Below are 19,648 nucleotides of genomic sequence, written 5' to 3' on the forward strand. Positions count from 1 at the left end.
AGCCTTCAAATGTGATCTCCTCTCTGACTAAAAGTCGTGTCATGTGCCACCAGGATTATGGATAAATACTTTTAATCTAGAATTGAAGGAGATTAAACAGAGAATGGACTTAATGCAGAGATCTTAATGAAGTAAAGACAAAACAAATTGTATCAAAAGTGGTTTAGTTCTTGTTAATTCAGTTCTAAAAACACAGTGATGCCATATATATATATATGCCATATATACTTGTATCTGAAAGCAATTTCAGTCAAACCATAATTGGTATATTCTCTATGTTCTCCCACCAGCCTTGAAGCATAAAAAAATGTTTTTAATGTTTGTCAAAATAATTCATATAGTTTCTATCAGTTTTTTACTTTGTACATTTCTAATATTTCTAAATGATTACAATGTGTATTTATTCAAACATGTTAATCTGTGCCACATATTCTTCAAATCCAAAATCCAGCAGGAAGATTGATGTTTGTTTCTTTTTTAAGCTTTAAAAAGGTTAAAAAGTATCTGGAAAGGCATTTGTCTGCAGTTGAAAAAAGTAACCTTTTGAAAGAAGAAGACAAAACAGAACTGTATTCCTTGTTCATAAACTGTCTTGAGGTAACTGTAATCATATTATTTCTCTAATAGGTTTAGTAATAAAAAAAAAATTGGAATCAGTGCAATCTATGCACAACCGACTAGGACATTGGATGATATTCTAAAATTTACAAGATTACCAGATGAAGTTCTGGAAAACTGGCATTTAAGTGGAGCACATTTAATTTTAATTGTAACACTTACATTTTTAATGCCTTAAAACAGTATATTGTTTTAATTAACAAATTGTAACACTTACATTTTTAATGCCTTAAAACAGTATATTGTTTTAATTAACATGTCCAGAACCATTTTAATGTATTGTCCATTAGTATAAATTGATATTACATTTTCATTACTATGCATTTCTAAGGTGTATTTTTTCATTGTTCTAGGACTCAATGTTTGAAAAGCTAGAACAATTTTCCAGCTTGGAACAAGAAAGTGCTTTCTTGACACACTGCATCGATAACGTTACTGTTTCACAACACATTTCAATTGAATATCTACAATCATTGGCTCGGACCCGTCTTTGTTTGGATGTAGCTGTAGAGCACTTAGTGAAGCAAGTAATCAATCCAGGTGCTAAACTTTTATTTATTTACAGTCCATTTCTTATATTTAGTACAACTGTTTTTTTATTATTAGTTGTTATCATTTATGTATTTATTACTATATAATGTATGTATTATTATGTATGTTTATTTAGTATAGTATAAGTTACTTGGCTTGAATTTGTCCTGTGTTTGTATATTTGTTGTTCCACAGTCCTGGAAAACGTTATTTCATACCACTTTATGGGTATGTGAATGGTTAGCATGAGCATAGCATGACAATAAAGCCACTTAACTTGACAGTACCAGAATTTTTGTGTTCAGTACCAATTCCATTGTATCATCACCATCGATAACTATTGTCATATATAGATTTTACTTACATTTACCTCAAGTATTATTGTACTTTCTGATGTAATATGTCTACTTGCAGTCACACATGAGTTTAGTACGAACTTTCAATCAGACTATCAATACTGTTTTTTAAAAAAAAAAAAAAAAAAATAAAAGGTAGTACCATTATTTTATCAGAACGTTGGTATCAACAAGGTACTGAAACATTGGGTATTGTGACATCCCTAGTCCTATGCAGTTACTGTTCTAGTTTAAATCAAAAAATGTTTAATATTGTACTTAATTATCAGCTATATCTTTTGTGAAGATGGTGTGGAATACTGGGGGCATACAGCTCCCCAAACCCGGACAAAGACAGGCACAGGGACACAAGTCCAAGGCAACACACGTTTACTTCTCGTGGGGCAGCACTTTTCCCTACTCTCCACTACAGAGCACAGTACACAAGCACCAGCAGTAATGCTCAGTCTCTTCTTCTTTCTTCTTCTTGTTCTTCGTCTTCGGCTTTCTCTCTTTTTCTGCCGCCTCACTCCTCTCCCAGCAAGCTTTGTCCTCCACCTCTTGACTCTGGCTGCCAGCGTGTGCAGTGAAGCAGCTCCTTTTATTCAGTACCTGGGAGTGCTCCAGGTGGTTTATCAGGATTACCTGGAATCACTCCCAGGTGTGGTGGAAGTCCATTATAAGGCTCTGCAGCTCCCCCTGGTGGCTCCCACGGAATCCAACAGGGCTGCACCAAACTTCATCTCCCAGCATGCCCTGCAAGAATCCATGGTGCCACAGCTGCCCAGGAGGGCTACCCTCTAGCGTCCCAGTGGGGAGGTATTTCCTCAGCGATCCTCTCTCCCTCTAGTCCTTCCATTCCTTTGACGTCTTGGCCAGGTATTGGCCGTGGCCTCCCGTAACAATGGATTATTTCATTTGTAAACATTAAGTGAAATAAATTTCTAGAAATGCAATATTACTTGGACATATCAAATGTCTTATCATGACCAATTTATACATTGTTTAATTCAAGTACATGGTACTAGTTTTCTGTTGGTTCTGAAGTAGACTAATCAGCACATTACAATGCAGTTGTCCCACACTATATCATCGTTATATATATATATATATAGATATATATATATATATATAAATTAATGTATACTCCTGCTTTGAGACTCTTTATTAGTAAAGTCTGGTTTATTATGAGTTAATATTTACTAGAAATATATATATAAATTTTGTTTTGAATTTGTAGATGCTCAGAATGTTAAAGGAACTTTATATCTGAAAAGTGTCAAAGAATTTTGTGATAAAAGCAACAACAACTGGTATAGAATTTACATGGTACGAAAAGTCTGCAGGCAGCAAGGCATGGAGTTTGTCCAGCAGTTGGTGAAGGAAGGAAGTTTTGCTTGGATTTTCCCTTCTGAAATTGCTCAGCATCAGGTAAATTAATTGCATTGCTAGATGTGTATTTCAATTTGTTTTAATGCTTAGTACTACAGATTTCATACCTGAAAAGGTAAAAGTAGTTTATTTTTGTATTTCAGATTTCATGTACGTGTTTTCTTTTTTTCTTTTTCATCATTTTATGTGTGTGTAGCTTAGAAAAGGTCATAATACTTGACTATTTGTAGGTTTCTCTGTAGATCGTAGACGTTTTTAAGATAATGATTTAGTATTACAACCTAAAAAATATATACAATATGTTTACTTCTTTCCACCTAGTCTGACCAGACAGCCCAAATGGACCCATATCTCATATGTGGTGAAGATTATAAATGTTTGCGAGATGCTGTTGGGAAAGCAATGATTGAAGGAAAAGGTGAACGCATCACAGAGGCCCTAAAGGTAACAGGCTTAGCCTGTATGATGCAAGGATTTTATTGTGAAATCTGTTGTTTAATGCAGTTAGTTACTATAAGAATGCTGATAACCAGTCTTAAGGGCCAAGGGACTAACCAGAGGCTCTTGTACTGAACACAATCAGTCAGGAGTAACTTGTCAGGACAAAAGTTATGAATTTGTCTACTAAATTTATCATGATTTTTAGGTGTTCTGAATACTCCCATATTTTTGTACTCAATGTCACTTTATTTACTCCCATATTTTTGTACTCCATGTCACTTTATTTACAGACCACATTTAAAACAATATCAGTAATGCTGTATCCAGAGTGCTTTACATTAAATCTTACAATAAACATGATACAACCAGCAGTAAATTGAAACAGACAAGTGACTAAGAAGAGGGAACCATCAATATCACTGAAGGCCATGGAAAGCAAGAGAGTAGAAATGCATCTTCAGTCTAATTTTAAATATTTAAATTGAAGGTGACCCCTTAATGTATTTAGATATAGAATTCCACAGACGAGGTGCAGAAGATGCCCTGTCCCAACCCTTAGTTTTACACTTAGTACGAGAGACAACTGACTGGTAGATCTAACCTCTCTGGATAGCTAGTATAAAATTCACAATTCAGATATATAGACAGGAGCATACCCATGTATTGGTTGAAAAAAAACAGCAATAAAATTTTAAAATCAATTTTGAAACTAACAGGCAGCCAGTGTTAAAGGAGCTACAATTAGAAATACTGACTCAAACTTTCTTGCCTCAACCAAAGCAGTGCATTCTGAACCAACTGCAACCTGCATATCAGGGATTTGTTAATGCCATAATATAACGAGTTACAATAATCAAACCAAGAAAAGAAAAAAAGCATGATTAGCTTTCTGAAAATTCCTAGGAGATAAAAAGGCTTAACCTTGGCTAAAAGGCAATGCTGGAAAAAGCATTTTTTACTGCAGAATGAAGTTGCTTCTCAAAAGAGAGGTTACTGCCAAAATTAACTACACGATTATGAACCTTGAGGTTTGCAAAAATCCACAAAAGAGCTATGAAGTTCAAAACCAATGTAAGCTTTTGGCGGCTGGACTAGCTATCAGCACTTACATTTTATTTTGATTAAGATTGAGGAATTTGTCAGCCATCCAGGACCTTAGTTCAATAAGACAATTGTGCAGTTGATTTATTTCAGAGTTGCACACAGGAATATAAATGTGTGCCATCAGCATAACGGTGAAAAGAAATATAGAATTTTCTAAAAACAGCTGCTGTAGGATGAAGATATGCAGTAAATATGCGCGTATAAGAAAAATCGATCATCAAATCAGACCCCGACTAATAACCATTCAAAAATTTTTTTTTTTTTAAACATCTTGCTTCCTCCTGTCTTGCTTCATATTTTCTTCTGATCGAACACTCCATCGTAATTAAGGGATGCTGTTATGATAAGGGTGTATGAGGGTGTGAGATACACAAAATGGTGCGACCCCCACTTCAGAATAGTTCAAGTACTACCGTGTGGTCACATTGGCACAATACTTAGAATAAAAAGGCAATTTTCTCAGTGGTTACTCTCTCAAGTGGGCATTGGCATATCATAATCTTTTGGGCCAATAGCGTGAGTTTTCCGCTGACATAAAATACCATAAATTATACAGTAAAATCAAGCCCTGACTTATCCACGGGAGAACAATAGGATCCCTGAGGAACCCCACATTTAATAGGGGCAGTAATTGAAAGTCACTGAAAAGTGACTAAACATTCCCCACCAAGGGTGTATTGTGTGTAGCATCATTTTGTTTAATTTGTGTGTATTATATTGATGGAATAAATCGGTAGGTGAATGAAAATTTGATATCATTAAGAATATTTTGTAAAAAATGAACCTTCAGAATTATGCTAGGCTTACTGTGTGAAAGTCTGATTTATATCTTAGGCACTGGTGCTTTTCATAAGGTCAAACGTTAAAGTATGGTGATACACAAAAAATCAGATACATCTGGAAAGTATTCACAGCGTATAACTTTTTCCACATTTTGTTATGTTACAGCCTTATTCCAAAATGAATTTAATTCATTTTTTTCCTCAGAATTCTACACACAACACCCCATAATGACAATGTGATAAAAGTTTACTTGAGGTTTTTGCAAATTTTATTAAAAATAAATAAATAAAATAAAAACTGAGAAATCACATGTACATAAGTATTCACAGCCTTTGTTCAATACTTTGTCGACGCAGCTTTGGCAGCAATTACAGCCTCAAGTCTTTTTGAATATGGCACACCTATCCTTGGCCAGTTTCGCCCATTCCTCTTTGCAGCACCTCTCAAGCTCCATCAGGTTGGATGGGAAGCGTCAGTGCACAGCCATTTTAAGATCTCTCCAGAGATGTTCAATCGGATTCAAGACTGGGCTCTGGCTGGGCCACTCAAGGACATTCACAGAGTTGTCCTGAAGCCACTCCTTTGATATCTTGGCTGTGTGCTTAGGGTAGTTGTCCTGTTGAAAGATGAACCGTTGCACCAGTATGAGGTCAAGAGTGCTCTGGAGCAGGCTTTCATCCAGAATGTCTCTGTACATTGCTGCAGTCATCTTTCCCTTTATCCTGACTAGTCTCCCAGTTCCTGCCGCTGAAAAACATCCCCACAGCATGATGCTGCTACCACCGTGCTTCACTGTAGGGATGGTATTGGCCTGGTGATGAGCTGTGCATGGTTTCCTCCAAACGTGACGCCTGGCATTCACACCAAAGAGTTCAATCTTTCTCTCATCAGACCAGAGAATTTTGTTTCTCATGGTCTGAGAGTCCTTCAGGTGCCTTTTGGCAAACTCCAGGCGGGCTGCCATGTGCCTTTTACTAAGGAGTGGCTTCCGTCTGGCCACTCTACCATACAGGCCTGATTGGTGGATTGCTGCAGGGATGGTTGTCCTTCTGGAAGGTGCTCCTCTCTCTACAGAGGACCTCTGGAGCTCTGACAGAGTGACCATCGGGTTCTTGATCACCTCCCTGACTAAGGCCCTTCTTCCCCCGATCGCTCAGTTTAAATAGGCGACCAGCTCTAGGAAGAGTCCTGGTGGTTTCGAACTTCTTCCACTTATGGATGATTGAGGCCACTGTGCTCATTGGGACCTTCAAAGCAGCAGAAATTTTTCTGTAACCTTCCCCAGATTTGTGCCTCGAGACAATCCTGTCTCGGGGGTCTACAGACAATTCCTTTGACTTCATGCTTGGTTTGTGCTCTGACATGAACTGTCAACTGTGGGACCTTATATAGACAGGTGTGTGCCTTTCCAAATCATGTCCATTCAACTGAATTTACCACAGGTGGACTCCAGTTAAGCTGCAGAAACATCTCAAGGATGATCAGGGGAGCAAAATTGAAGATCAATTTTGAGCTTCATGGCAAAGGCTGTGAATACTTATGTACATGTGATTTCTCAGTTTTTTTTTATTTTTAATAAATGTGCAAAAATCTTAAGTAAAATTTTTTCACGTCATTATGGGGAGTTGTGTGTAGAATTCTGAGGAAAAAAATGAATTTAATCCATTTTGGAATAAGGCTGTAACATAACAAAATGTGGAGAAAGCGATGCGCTGTAAATACTTTCCAGATGCACTGTATGTCTGCAGTACCAGCATCATGTAGTTACAGGAAATTTGTCTATTAGAGGAAGTTGGATGAGGATCCACAGTCTCAGACTGCAGGCAAAGCAGATACAGTTATAAAGGCAAACAAAAAGGAACAAAGCATAGCAGTAATAAATGTACAGTTTGGATTTTTCAACTTCATGTCCAATTCCAAAAACTATCTGAAGGCCATATGAACTTTATTGAAAGCTGACTTCTATTCACCATCTGAAAATGTAATTGTAAGGTCCTTTTACCAGCATCTCCCTACAATTTGTTAATATATATTAGATGGAAATAAAATTGGCGTGCACCTGTATAGTTCATTGTTTTAAAGCAAAATAATAAAAATTTATATTGTCTGCATGCACTGAACCTTTTTAGCTAGAGAATAATAGTTCAGTCCATGCATGATACCGAGTCCAGATCTGAAAAATGTAACCCCCTTCACGTGTATTAAAGTTTGTTTTTTTTTCCCTGCATTCAGAGACTGCAAAATTTCAGGCATCTCTGTTGTTGCTTAGTGTATGTTAAGTTAAACACTCTCCGAAGAATATAGTGACTGTATGTCCTTAACCACCTCGATTTTGTTAGATATTTGGAAGGGAGCACATTGTTTATTCTGTTTGGGTGAACTTTACACAGAATCTATCCAGTATTCTGTTGTTAACAGTGAAGGTGTTCTATATGATGCAATGATTTTCTATTGATTGGGAAAAACAGTTTTTGGTGCCTCTAATGATATTTTAGGTGGAAGGTTAGCTTCTCCACCAAATGTGAAACAGGCATCATTTAACACAGTGTGTATATATAATTCTGGTAGTTAGTCACTTGGGTTTGTAGATATTTATAGCAGCCAGGATCCTATGAATTCCTGCTTATGCATACATTGTTTCTGGATCTGTTCTATTTCTGTTTTGATTAAAAATAGCTTTAGTAAGAGCAGCATTTTATTTGCATTCTGATTAGTTAAAGCATTGTATCATATTTCCTAAATGATATGTGTTACATATTACTCCTTCAATTGAGCACTGCAAAAGCGTGATTAAGTAATAATTGCTCCATTTCCCATGTAATCAGTAAACTGAAATAATTCTGCTTCCCTTTTGTTTCACTTTTTTTTTTTTTTTATAAAGTAAAAGGCAAAAGATAATTTGTACCCTCAGATATATTTTCAAAATTTGACGCACATTTCTGGCAAATATCTCGGTAGACTGTTTTACTTTTTTGTTAAGATAAATTTGTACTACTGGAAATTGTTACAAGAATTATGAAAAAAAAATTACCAGGTGTGGTTTGACCATAAGTATTAACAAACATTTATGTTTAGTTGTGGAGCGGATATTCAACTTAACAGGTCTTCTGGGTCGTCTTCTGGCTTAAGCTAAAAATTTGTGAAACAGCAACTACTTTTCAGCTGAGTCCAAGAAATAAAGAACTGCTTTGTGTCTTCAGTAGCTGCATCCTGTTATTCATATAAATACACCACAGCATTATGGCAAAACTCAGAATAGTGACTTTACTCAGAAGCAACACAATGGTACCCTTAGAAAACCACTAAGCAAATCAAGAAAGACACAGAAAATTTACAAAAGAAAATGGTTTTATGTTGAGCACATCAGTGAAATTCGGATAAAAAGAATTTGATCTTTGAAGTTCTTTTTCCTCCTGATACTGAAACAAAGGGCTTTTTTGTGATAGTTGAGGCCTAAAATGCATGATTTTGCAGCAGCTTTTTCAAAAAGTTGAAGTGAATTGTTGCAAAGTTTTGAAGCTTTATTTTTTCTGTAACATTGCAAGAACAAATGAATTTACAAAAATAGTTGCAACCATTTTAGTGTTCTATGTAACCTTTCCAAAAAAGGCACAGGATTTCAACAATATTAAGGTTTAAAGTGCACAGATCATTGATATCAGCTGTCAGTGACAACAAATCTGTTCAAGTACATTCTTAAAATTATAGACTTGATATAAATAAAATAGTGAAATTAAATTTTGAAAAACTATTAATAAAAAAGTGCAAAACCAAAAGCACATATTCTACATCCAAGTTCAGAACTTCACATTACCTGTATGCACAGTATGAGCAAAATACCACTGAACCTCTCTTTACATTGTTTTTGCAACACACCATGCAAAGTGTAAATCAACAAAAAATATCTCAGAAATTTCTTCTACAGACAGAAGAGTCACAAAATATTAATTTATACTGACAGACATTCATAACAACGCTAAACACAGAACACATTTTTCTGAGAACTCATAACTCATGAAGCCATAATTCTTGAAGTCAGAGATGATGAGAGTCAGTTCTGAAAGCTGACTAAATGTTCCCCATGACTTCTTCTGAGTCTTCCTCACAATCTTTCTCCTTCTCATCCCTTTCAAAAGTCCCACTGGTAAGGAGTTGGATGTGGTACAAGAAGACCAAGGCTTTGAGGTTGTTGTTAGTGATTGATGATCTTTGGCTGGACAACACCAGCTTGTAAATGCTGTTGCTTCGTTCAGCATCTGCTGAGTTTATGATGATGTCTTTTTTATCTTTTGGCTAAGATGCTGAGCACAGGAAGTCTCTCCTGTAGCCCATCCAAAAACACTTCCATCTCTATGAACTCCTTGTAGTGTACAAAGTGCTCTGCATGGTACAGCACTGAGCCAGGAGTTCCACTATGTAGAACATGGATTTGGAGCCATGGTTGCCATCCTTCCTGCTAGTTGTTTTTTGGTCATGAACTCCAAATATTTTCTTTTGTGGGAGCCAGCTTAGTAGAACATCTGTGAGAAACTCAGCATGAATGTATTCAGCTTGTCCAAAGGTCTGCGGAAGGCATTGCCGGTAAGGTTCATTATGTGTGCCATGCATGTAATGTTTAGTGAGTTTGGGAATAAATATTGCTGTGCAGCTTTATATGTTTCTTCATATAATGCTGCATTGTCTGTGTCAACCACAGTTACATTCTCATTGGCTATGCAGTATTCTTGCAGATACTTGACCACAAAGACAGTAGACGGGTTGCAATCCTGTAGGAAAACAGTATCTGCAAGGTAGGCCAGGATCCTTCCAGAATCATCCTTTTCCAAGGGTGCAATGAGGATGTTGAGTGCACATCTCCCTTCTACCTCCGGAGTCTCATCAAATACGACAGCAACAGACTTTTAAACAAGATGTGTTTTGAGTGCCTCCTTTTCTTTCTGGTAAACTGTGCCAAAGTATTTCTCTTGAAGCTGGTGGAATCCAGGAATGACTCCAACATTTTCCCTGAGGAATCTTCGCGTTGCAGGGTGGTTACTTTGAGAGAGTGGAATGTTGATTGCAGTGCATGTGGAAACCCAATCTTCACAAATCTTAACAAAAAGTAAAAAGAACACATCAAATGCAATAAAACTGGTTAAGATATGTTACCCACTCCACTGTTACCCTAATTAATAAAATGTGTGTAAGCTTATCACTTCATCAGTGACATATGACACACACACACTCACACATACAATTTTAAAACATTAAAGAAAGTACATACAGTATGTTTAATCGTTTAAATTATTTTTATTGGTAAACATATTTATTTCTCTCATACTTGCGCACACACACCCACACACGCTGTGCACACATACACATCATTTGAGACGCAGACTGACAAGCATACCTCTTTTTGTTATTATTATGCTTGTCTAACTTTTTCCATAAACTTGCATTTTAATCTAACTCACCTCGTTTCTTTCAGCACTTGCAACTGATCTAGATGCAACAGCCTCTGTCGTGTTCATTTGTCGTGTCTGTAGTCCTTGTCAGCCATTCTCCGGGCGTGTTTTGCAGTAGAAAGTACCTGTCAAGCGATGACTTTTCATCTGTGTTCTACCACAACATTACACATGGTGCAAAACAGTTTACCACCACTTTTGTGTAATGCTTCAGGAAATTGACTTGCATGGACTTCAGCAGTAATATTTGACGGCAAATGTGTTTTCATGTCGCACATCTTGCAGTTTCGGCTTCAAAGAAGTGAACCTGGGAAGGGGGCTAAGGTGAGTGGTCAAATTTGAGGAAAAATTGCAGTGATTGGACAAACTTGCAAGGCTGCGCAAAATGTGTAGGGATTGGTTAAATTTGCATTAATAGTTGCGATCACGACATTGGAACCTCCGGGAGGGACTGAAGAATGTACAGAGCTGTTTAGATATTTAAGCCAAAACAATGCCATTAATTCATTCTCCAATCATTATTAAATTTAAATCCTTAAAAGTGTAAATAATTGCTTTCTAGTATTTTTGCTGATTAAATGGTCACAAACATAATACGTATAGATCCTAGTCATTGATAAGTAAGTTATATTGATTTCAAAGACACTTTGGGGAAATTATTTAAACTTCAGAGTTGATGTCGATACCTGTAAAAGAGCCAACACCAATTCTTTACATACACTGATTTTTGTTATGAAAAATAACATTTCACCTACGTTTTTTTCAGTGTAGGTTAGAAAATGAATTATTGGATTATTGTGATCATTTACTATCCCTATATGTCTTAATTATGTGAATATGTATTGTGAAAGAAGAGTTACAAATAAATAGTGGTACCTATTTCACATTTGCAGAACTTTTCCGGGCCAGCAATTCATAAACACCCAATGACCGGAGAAATCTCAGAAGAGTCTTACTTTTATTTCAATAAGTGGGCTGTACCAGCATCTTCATAAACATGACATCCATGCTGTACAGTTTTAGGAGGAACCAATTTAAGTTAATAGTACAGAGTTAATGATGTGCTTTTGTCCAAGGAATACACAAACTAATTAAAATACTTGTGTACATAGTGCACAGCCATTTGTATAAGTTGCTTTTCCAGCTATGTTGCTATTTATTGTAAAAATACCACATTAATATCAATGCATATCTTTATGGCATCAGAATTTTCAGGGCATATATGTGTATCTAAAAAAAAAATTTTTTAAATTTTATATTCTGAGTCTGTTGTAACTGGTAAGCAATATTCTCCTAAAGTGTACACATGCGCTTGTACATACAGCTTTTTAATCTATAGCATATTTTTCCAGCAATACACAAAAAATGTGCATCAAGAAATCCACCCCACCCATCTCCTCCCAAGCATTTACAAAGGTTGGATTGCACAGTGCCCCCACTGTGGATGTCTAGAAAGCCCAAATGTGAATCCTTTGAACACTGACATTAAAGTGACCCAATTAGTTTGTTCCCAGTGCTATTTGTGCTGTATATGTTTTTTTTTTATATTTCTTACTGTTATTTTTGCTCAGGGTGTATGTGCAAAGTTCAAAATGCATACAGCTCAACTGCAAGCTTCAAACAAATGTTATATTTGAAAACGCAGCCCTTCGCAAAAACATGACTACCTCCTTGTAATGCATTTTAAAAATCTAAATAAAAATGCAGTCAATGGATGATGGATTGATCAGTCAGGAGCTGACTTTGCAGCACTGGTTGAAAGTTGAGTGTTGTATAGGAGTTGCTGGTCAATAAACAGTGTAATGTAAATGGTCCAGACTTATGCAAGACATATTTCTCAGATGGTTGTGGACAATCAAAAGGGGTGCAACTTCCTGGGTGAATGCAAGCCATTGGTGTTGTGTTTTCGTGTGTGTGTGTGTGTGTGTGTGTGTGTGGTTGGGTGATGAAATGGGTATTTGGTGAAAATGTGGGGGCTCTTGGCTGCTAAAGTTCATCAGCCTGATTGTTTGGCCACTGGTGACAGATCCTGGTTTGATTCTGTTCATGAAGCTAGTGAAGGTGTGTCAGATGGTTTTGCCAGTGATCCCAAGTGAGCAGTTTGAGGCTGAACCAGCAGGGGGTGTGTGCATGTGAAAAATAAGGTGTGCATGGAACTGCAGAAGATCAGATTTTCATTGAAACATACAGTGGGTACGGAAAGTATTCAGACCCCTTCACACATACCACTTAGAATTAAGGCCAAAAAGTTCTATCTTGGTCTTCTCAGACCAGAGAATCTTATTTCTCACCATCTCAGAGTCCTTCAGGTGTCTTTTAGCAAACTCCATGCGGGCTGTCATGTGTCTTGCCTTTCCTCAGTGTGTGGAGACAACCAGGCACTGCTCATCACTTGTCCAATACAGTCCCCACAGTGAAGCATGGCGGTGGCAGCATCATGCTGTGGGGGTGTTTTTAAGCTGCAGGGACAGGACGACTGGTTGCAATCAAGGGAAAGATGAATGCGGCCAAGTACAGGGATATCCTGGACAAAAACCTTCTCCAGAGTGCTAAGGACCTCAGACTGGGCCGAAGGTTTACCTTCCAACAAGACAATGACCCTAAGCACACAGCTAAAATAACGGAGTGGCTTCACAACAACTCTGTGACTGTTCTTGAATGGCCCAGCCAGAGCCCTGACTTAAACCCAATTGAGCATCTCTGGAGAGACCTAAAAATGGCTTTCCACCAACGTTTACCATCCAACCTGACAGAACTGGAGAGGATCTGCAAGGAGGAATGGCAGGGGATCCCCAAATCCAGGTGTGAAAAACTTGTTGCATCTTTCCCAAAAAGACTCATGGCTGTATTGGCTCAAAAGGGTGCTTCTACTAAATACTGAGCAAAGGGTCTGAATACTTAGGACCATGTGATATTTCAGTTTTTCTTTTTTAATAAATCTGCAACAATTTCAAAAATTTTTTTTTGTCTGTCAATATGGGGTGCTGTGTGTACATTAATGAGGAAAAAATTAATTTAAATGATTTTAGCAAATGGCTGCAATATAACAAAGAGTGAAAAATTGAAGGGGGTCTGAATACTTTCCGTATCCACTGTATTTAAGCTGCAAAGTGATCATTTTAAAGCTTAACTAATGCCAGTCTTATCAGTGTGCTGACAGCTTCTCTCATGTTGTGTCTCATGTTCATAAAGAACAGAGTCCAAGTCAAGTGATGTCAGAAACGGTTTGATTTATGCCTGTTGTTAGTTGTAGAGAATCTATGGCAAATTGTAAATAAAATTTCATAAGCATAAAATGTTTCAAAGTACCCAATGTATATTTAAAATATATATTGTAACCTTTAGCTAAAATTCAGCTGCATCTGATTATGATGGATAGCAGGTTATTGTGGAGATTGCCAATAATTTTTGAATAATTATAATTTGCAGTAATAGAACATTAGATAGATAGAACACTCTAGACAAGAACAGGCCATTCAGCCCAACAAAGCTCGCCAGTCCTATCCACTTATTTCTTCCAAAAAACATCAAGTTGAGTTTTGAAAGTCCCTAAAGTCTTATTGTCTACAACACAAATTGGTAGCTTATTCCAAGTGTCTATTGTTCATTATGTAAAGAAAAACTTCCTAATGTTTGTGTGAAACTTACCCTCAACAAGTTTCCAACTGTGTCCCCCCGTGTTCTTGATGAACTCATTGTAAAATAACAGTCTCGAACCACTGTACTAATTAACCCTCATAATTCAACCCCTGTAGCCCTGGAATCAGCCTAGATGCTCTTCTCTGGACCTTTTCTAGTGCTGCTATGTCCTTTTTGTAGCCTGGAGACCAAAACTTCACACAGTACTCAAGATGAGGCCTCACCAGTGCATTATAATGGTTGAGCATAACCTCCTTGGACTTGTACTCCACACAACGTGCTATACAACCTAACATTCTGTTAGCCTTCTTAATGGTTTCTGGACACTGTCTAGAAGTCGATAGCTTAGAGTCCACTATGACTCCTAAATCCTTCTCATAAGGTGTACTCTCAATTTTCCGACCGCCCATTGTGTATTCAAACCTAATATTTTTACTTCCTATGCGTAATACTTTACATTTACTGACATTAAATTTCAACTGCCACAAATCTGCCCAAGCCTTTATGCCATCCAAGTCTTTCTGTAATGATATAACAGATTCCAAATTATCTGCTAATTCACCTATCTTGGTATCATCTGCAAACTTAACCAGCTTGTTACTTATATTCCTATCTAAATCATTTATATATATTAAAAATAGCAACAGCCCTAGCACTGATGAGGTTCCTCGCATCATCGCCCTCTGCTTCCTGTGTCTGAGCGAGTTCTGCACCCATCTAAAAATATCACCCCGAACTCCCACTTCTTTTAATTTGATGCCCAACCTCTCACGTGGCACCTTATCAAATGCTTTCTGAAAGTCAAGATAAAAAATATCATATGCTCCACTTTGATCGTATCCTTTTGTTGCCTCCTCATAGAATTCCAGCATGTTAGTAAAACACGACCTCCTGCAACTGTGAAGTTGTTTATAGTTTACTGGGAAACCTTAGAATAAGAATTGTATTCACTATAAATATTTCATGTTATCAAGCAATGATTAGGGAATCCTCTTTCATTTTTATATAAGTTAAGTTTCTTGCATTTTTTTATTTCAATGCTTACAAATGCCATGTCATTTACCCGCCATGATTTCAAGCAGCAGGAGAAATGAGCTGCTGATATGAGGCTTGCTCAAGCTACCCTGAAGCAGCCAGAGATCTTTCTACAAGTAGCATATCAAGCAGAAGCTGCTAAAAGTGAACTTTGCATTGAATTCTACAATATTCAAGTTAAGTAGTTAACCTTTTTGTATTGCTTTTTCTGGTGCATTTACTGTATATACTTAAACTAGCAAAATACCCGCGCTGCGCAGGGGAGAAGTAGTGTGTTAAAGAAGTAATGAAAAAGAAAAGGAAACATTTTTTAAATAATGTAACATGATTGTCAATGTAATTGTTTTGTGACTGATATATATATCTCAAAATCCCCGAGCTTCGCAGCGGCAAAGTACTGCTTTTAAAGTTTTATTAAGAAGAAAAGTAAACCTTTTTAAACTGAGGGAAAATATACCAATAATTATTTGTTAAGGATTTCTTTGTATACCACGTTGTCAGTGCAGCACTCCGGTTGTAATATGACCAAGCTGTGCAAGCTTACTCTTGAGCGTGCAACGTATAGTTGCCCAGGAGAAAAGCAATCTTGCCTCAAATCAATGGCAACCTTTTGTAGGGTCTGTCCATGAGATTTATTAATTGTCATTGCGAAGCAGAGCCTTACTGGAAATTGGAGGCATTTGAATTGAAATGGGAGATCAGAGGGTATAACGGGGATGCGAGGAATACAAACTCTCTCCCCTGAGCAACTGCCAGTAAAAATAGTTGCCTCAATTAGGTTCTTTTGCAGACACGTGACCTGAAGTCTCGTGCCGTTACAAAGTCTCGGTGGCTGTAAGGTTTTCAGTAACATTATTGGTGTCCCAACCCTCAAAATTAGATTATGCTCAGTAGTGCCTGGAGGATGCAGAGTGTGGAGAAACTCTAGAGACAGCGTGTGTATTAACTTGTGTATTTTTCTGTGAGTATTTGGTGGCAGCGTCACGAAGTTGCTTCCGCAAGACCGCATTAGCTGCGGAGCTCAGCTCGGAGCTAAATGAAGTAAATGAAATGAGGTGAATGGGAGGGGAGATGATGACGTGACTCCCCCACCCACCTTAACTGTCAATCCCTCCACAAACACAGTCTCTCGGATTTTGATGGCCACGGCTTTATTTAATGTTAGCTCAGACCCGGCACTTAAAAGTTTCTCTCGCACTTTTGCTGAGTTTGTGCCAAACACTATTATATCCCTGACGATCTCAACTCTCCTTTATATAAATCAGTAAAGGAGAGAGGACTAAACACTAAGGAAAAGGAACGGTAAGACCGTGTCAGGTGCGGAGATCAGCTCGAAGCGAAATTAAGTGAATGTAATGAGGTGAATGGGAGGGGAGATGATGACGAGACTCCCCCACCCACCTTAACTGTCAATCCCCCCACAAACTCAGTCTCTCGGAATTTGCATAAGCACAGTCCTTCACCAGCAATTTTAACTTAGTTACAAAGTGAAAAATACTCTCGTTTATACCCTGCGTCCTCTCAATAAACTTGTATCCCGCGAATATCGTATTCGTCGTGGGCATGACAAACGCCAGCAGCACCCTGTCTATGAACTTAATTTAAACTTTAGGTTTACACCGTGCTTTGTTTCCGAAGTAGCTGCACTCATGAATATGCTGGTATGCGTCACTCGCTTCATATTCTTTTGCTACCTTGTCAGTTGTGTAATGCGTTTTTTGAAAAGGTTTGATTCATCGAAGTGATCACTCATACTGTGTTCACAGTCAGTTCATGTGAGCCGCTCTCTTGTGTGATCTTGTGATGTCCACGGCTTTATTTAATGTTAGCTAAGACCCGGCACTTAAAAGTTTCTCGCTACAGCTATTTTATCTCCGTTACAAAGTGATCCAAAGTCTCGTTTATACCTCGTGTCTTCTCATTAAACTTGTATCTCGCGAATATTGTATTTGTCTTAGGCATGACAAACGTCAGCGGGAGCGTGTCTATAAATTTAATTTAAACTTACGGTTTACACCGTGCTTTGTTTTTGCAGTAGCTGCACTTATGAATATGCTTGAATGCATCACTCGCTTGATATTCTTTTGCTGGCTTCTCAATTGTATAATGTGTTTTTTCTTCAGCACTCTTTGGAGCTCTTCCTTGTTCTCTCCGTACTGCGTTCACAGTCAGTTCATGTGAATAACGTGGGAGGTGTGATGATGCGAGACGCAACTCCGCCTCCCACGGCCTTCGAGCTGCAGTCTATTACAGTGTATGGACGAAAATAGGTTCTAGTTATGACCATTATGCGTAGACTTTCGAAATGAAACCTGCCTAACTTTTGTAAGTGAGCTGTAAGGAATGAGCCTGCCAAATTTCAGCCTTCTACCTACACGGGAAGTTGGAGAATTAGTGATGAGTGAGTCAGTCAGTCAGTGAGGGCTTTGCCTTTTATTAGTACAGTAATCCCTCGCTATATCGCGCTTCGGCTTTCGCAGCTTCACTCTATCGTGGATTTTACAAACCGGATTCCAAAAATGTTGGGACACTAAACAAATTGTAAATAAAAACTGAATGCAATGATGTGGAGATGACAAATGTCAATATTTTATTTGTAATAGAACGTAGATGACAGATCAAACGTTTAATCCGAGTAAATGTCTCATTTTAAAGGAAAAATATGTTGATTCAAAATTTCACTGTGTCAACAAATCCCAAAAAAGTTGAGACAAGTAGCAATAAGAGGCTGGAAAAAGTAAATCCTAGCATAACGAAGAGCTGGAAGACCAATAAACACTAATTAGGTCAATTGGCAACATGATTGGGTATAAAAAGAGCTTCTCAGAGTGTCAGTGTCTCTCAGAAGCCAAGATGGGTAGAGGATCACCAATTCCCACAATGTTGCGCAGAAAGATAGTGGAGCAATATCAGAAAGGTGTTACCCAGCGAAAAATTGCAAAGACTTTGCATCTGTCATCATCAACTGTGCATAACATCATCTGAAGATTCAGAGAATCTGGAACAATCTCTGTGCGTAAGGGTCAAGGCCGTAAAACCATACTGGATGCCCGTGATCTCCGGGCCCTTAAACGACACTGCACCACAAACAGGAATGCTACTGTAAAGGAAATCACAGAATGGGCTCAGGAATACTTCCAGAAACCATTGTCGGTGAACACAATCCACCGTGCCATCCGCCGTTGCCAGCTGAAACTCTACAGTGCAAAGAAGAAGCCATTTCTAAGCAAGATCCACAAGCTCAGGCGCTGTCACTGGGCCAGGGATCATTTAAAATGGAGTGTGGCAAAATGGAAGACTGTTCTGTGGTCAGACGAGTCATGATTCAAGTTCTTTTGGAAATCTGGGACGCCATGTCATCCGGACCAAAGAGGACAAGGACAACCCAAGTTGTTATCAACGCTCAGTTCAGAAGCCTGCATCTCTGATGGTATGGGGTTGCATGAGTGCGTGTGGCATGGGCAGCTTGCATGTCTGGAAAGGCACCATCAATGCAGAAAAATATATTCAGGTTCTAGAACAACATATGCTCCCATCCAGACATCATCTCTTTCAGGGAAGACCCTGCATTTTTCAACAAGATAATGCCAGACCACATTCTGCATCAATCACAACATCATGGCTGCGTAGGAGAAGGATCCGGGTACTGAAATGGCCAGTCTGCAGTCCAGATTTTTCACCTATATAGAACATTTGGCGCATCATAAAGAGGAAGGTGCAACAAAGAAGGCCCAAGACGATTGAACAGTTAGAGGCCTGTATTAGACAAGAATGGGAGAGCATTCCTATTTCTAAACTTGAGAAACTGGTCTCCTCGGTCCCCAGACGTCTGTTGCGTGTTGTAAGAAGAAGGGAAGATGCCACACAGTGGTGAAAATGGCCTTGTCCCAACTTTTTTGGGATTTGTTGACACCATGAAATTCTGAATCAACATATTTTTCCCTTAAAATGATACATTTTCTCAGTTTAAACTTTTGTTCCGTGATTTATGTTCTATTCTGAATAAAATATTAGAAGTTGGCACCTCCACATCATTGCATTCAGTTTTTATTCACGATTTGTATAGTGTCCCAACTTTTTTGGAATCCGGTTTGTATATGTAAGCATATCTAAATATATAACGCAGATTTTTCGCTGCTTCCCGGGTTCTGCGGACAGTGGGTCTTTTTACTTCCTGTACATGCTTCCTCAGTTGGTTTGCCTAGTTGATTTCATACAAGGGATGCTATTGGCGGATGGCTGAGAAGCTAACCAATCACAGCACGCAGTTAAGTTCCTGTGTGCTGAATGGCTCAGCGACGGAGCGCTGAATTCGATTCCACGGCG

General features: G+C 38.2%; 1 protein-coding gene across 3 annotated transcripts in view; it reads left to right on the forward strand.

Moving 5' to 3' along the window:
- rnf213a (ring finger protein 213a) overlaps nucleotides 1-19,648 on the forward strand; it is a 377,172-nt gene that overhangs the window by 310,935 nt on the left and 46,589 nt on the right. For all 3 annotated transcript variants that reach the window (XM_039739973.1, XM_039739975.1, XM_039739974.1), the window contains 4 exons: nucleotides 483-597; nucleotides 972-1,158; nucleotides 2,725-2,915; nucleotides 3,198-3,320. In XM_039739973.1, the coding sequence (XP_039595907.1) occupies nucleotides 483-597; nucleotides 972-1,158; nucleotides 2,725-2,915; nucleotides 3,198-3,320 (616 nt within the window). The remainder of the gene's footprint in view (nucleotides 1-482; nucleotides 598-971; nucleotides 1,159-2,724; nucleotides 2,916-3,197; nucleotides 3,321-19,648) is intronic.

Source organism: Polypterus senegalus, chromosome 17 (assembly GCF_016835505.1).
Source record: "Polypterus senegalus isolate Bchr_013 chromosome 17, ASM1683550v1, whole genome shotgun sequence".
Lineage (NCBI taxonomy): Eukaryota > Metazoa > Chordata > Cladistia > Polypteriformes > Polypteridae > Polypterus > Polypterus senegalus.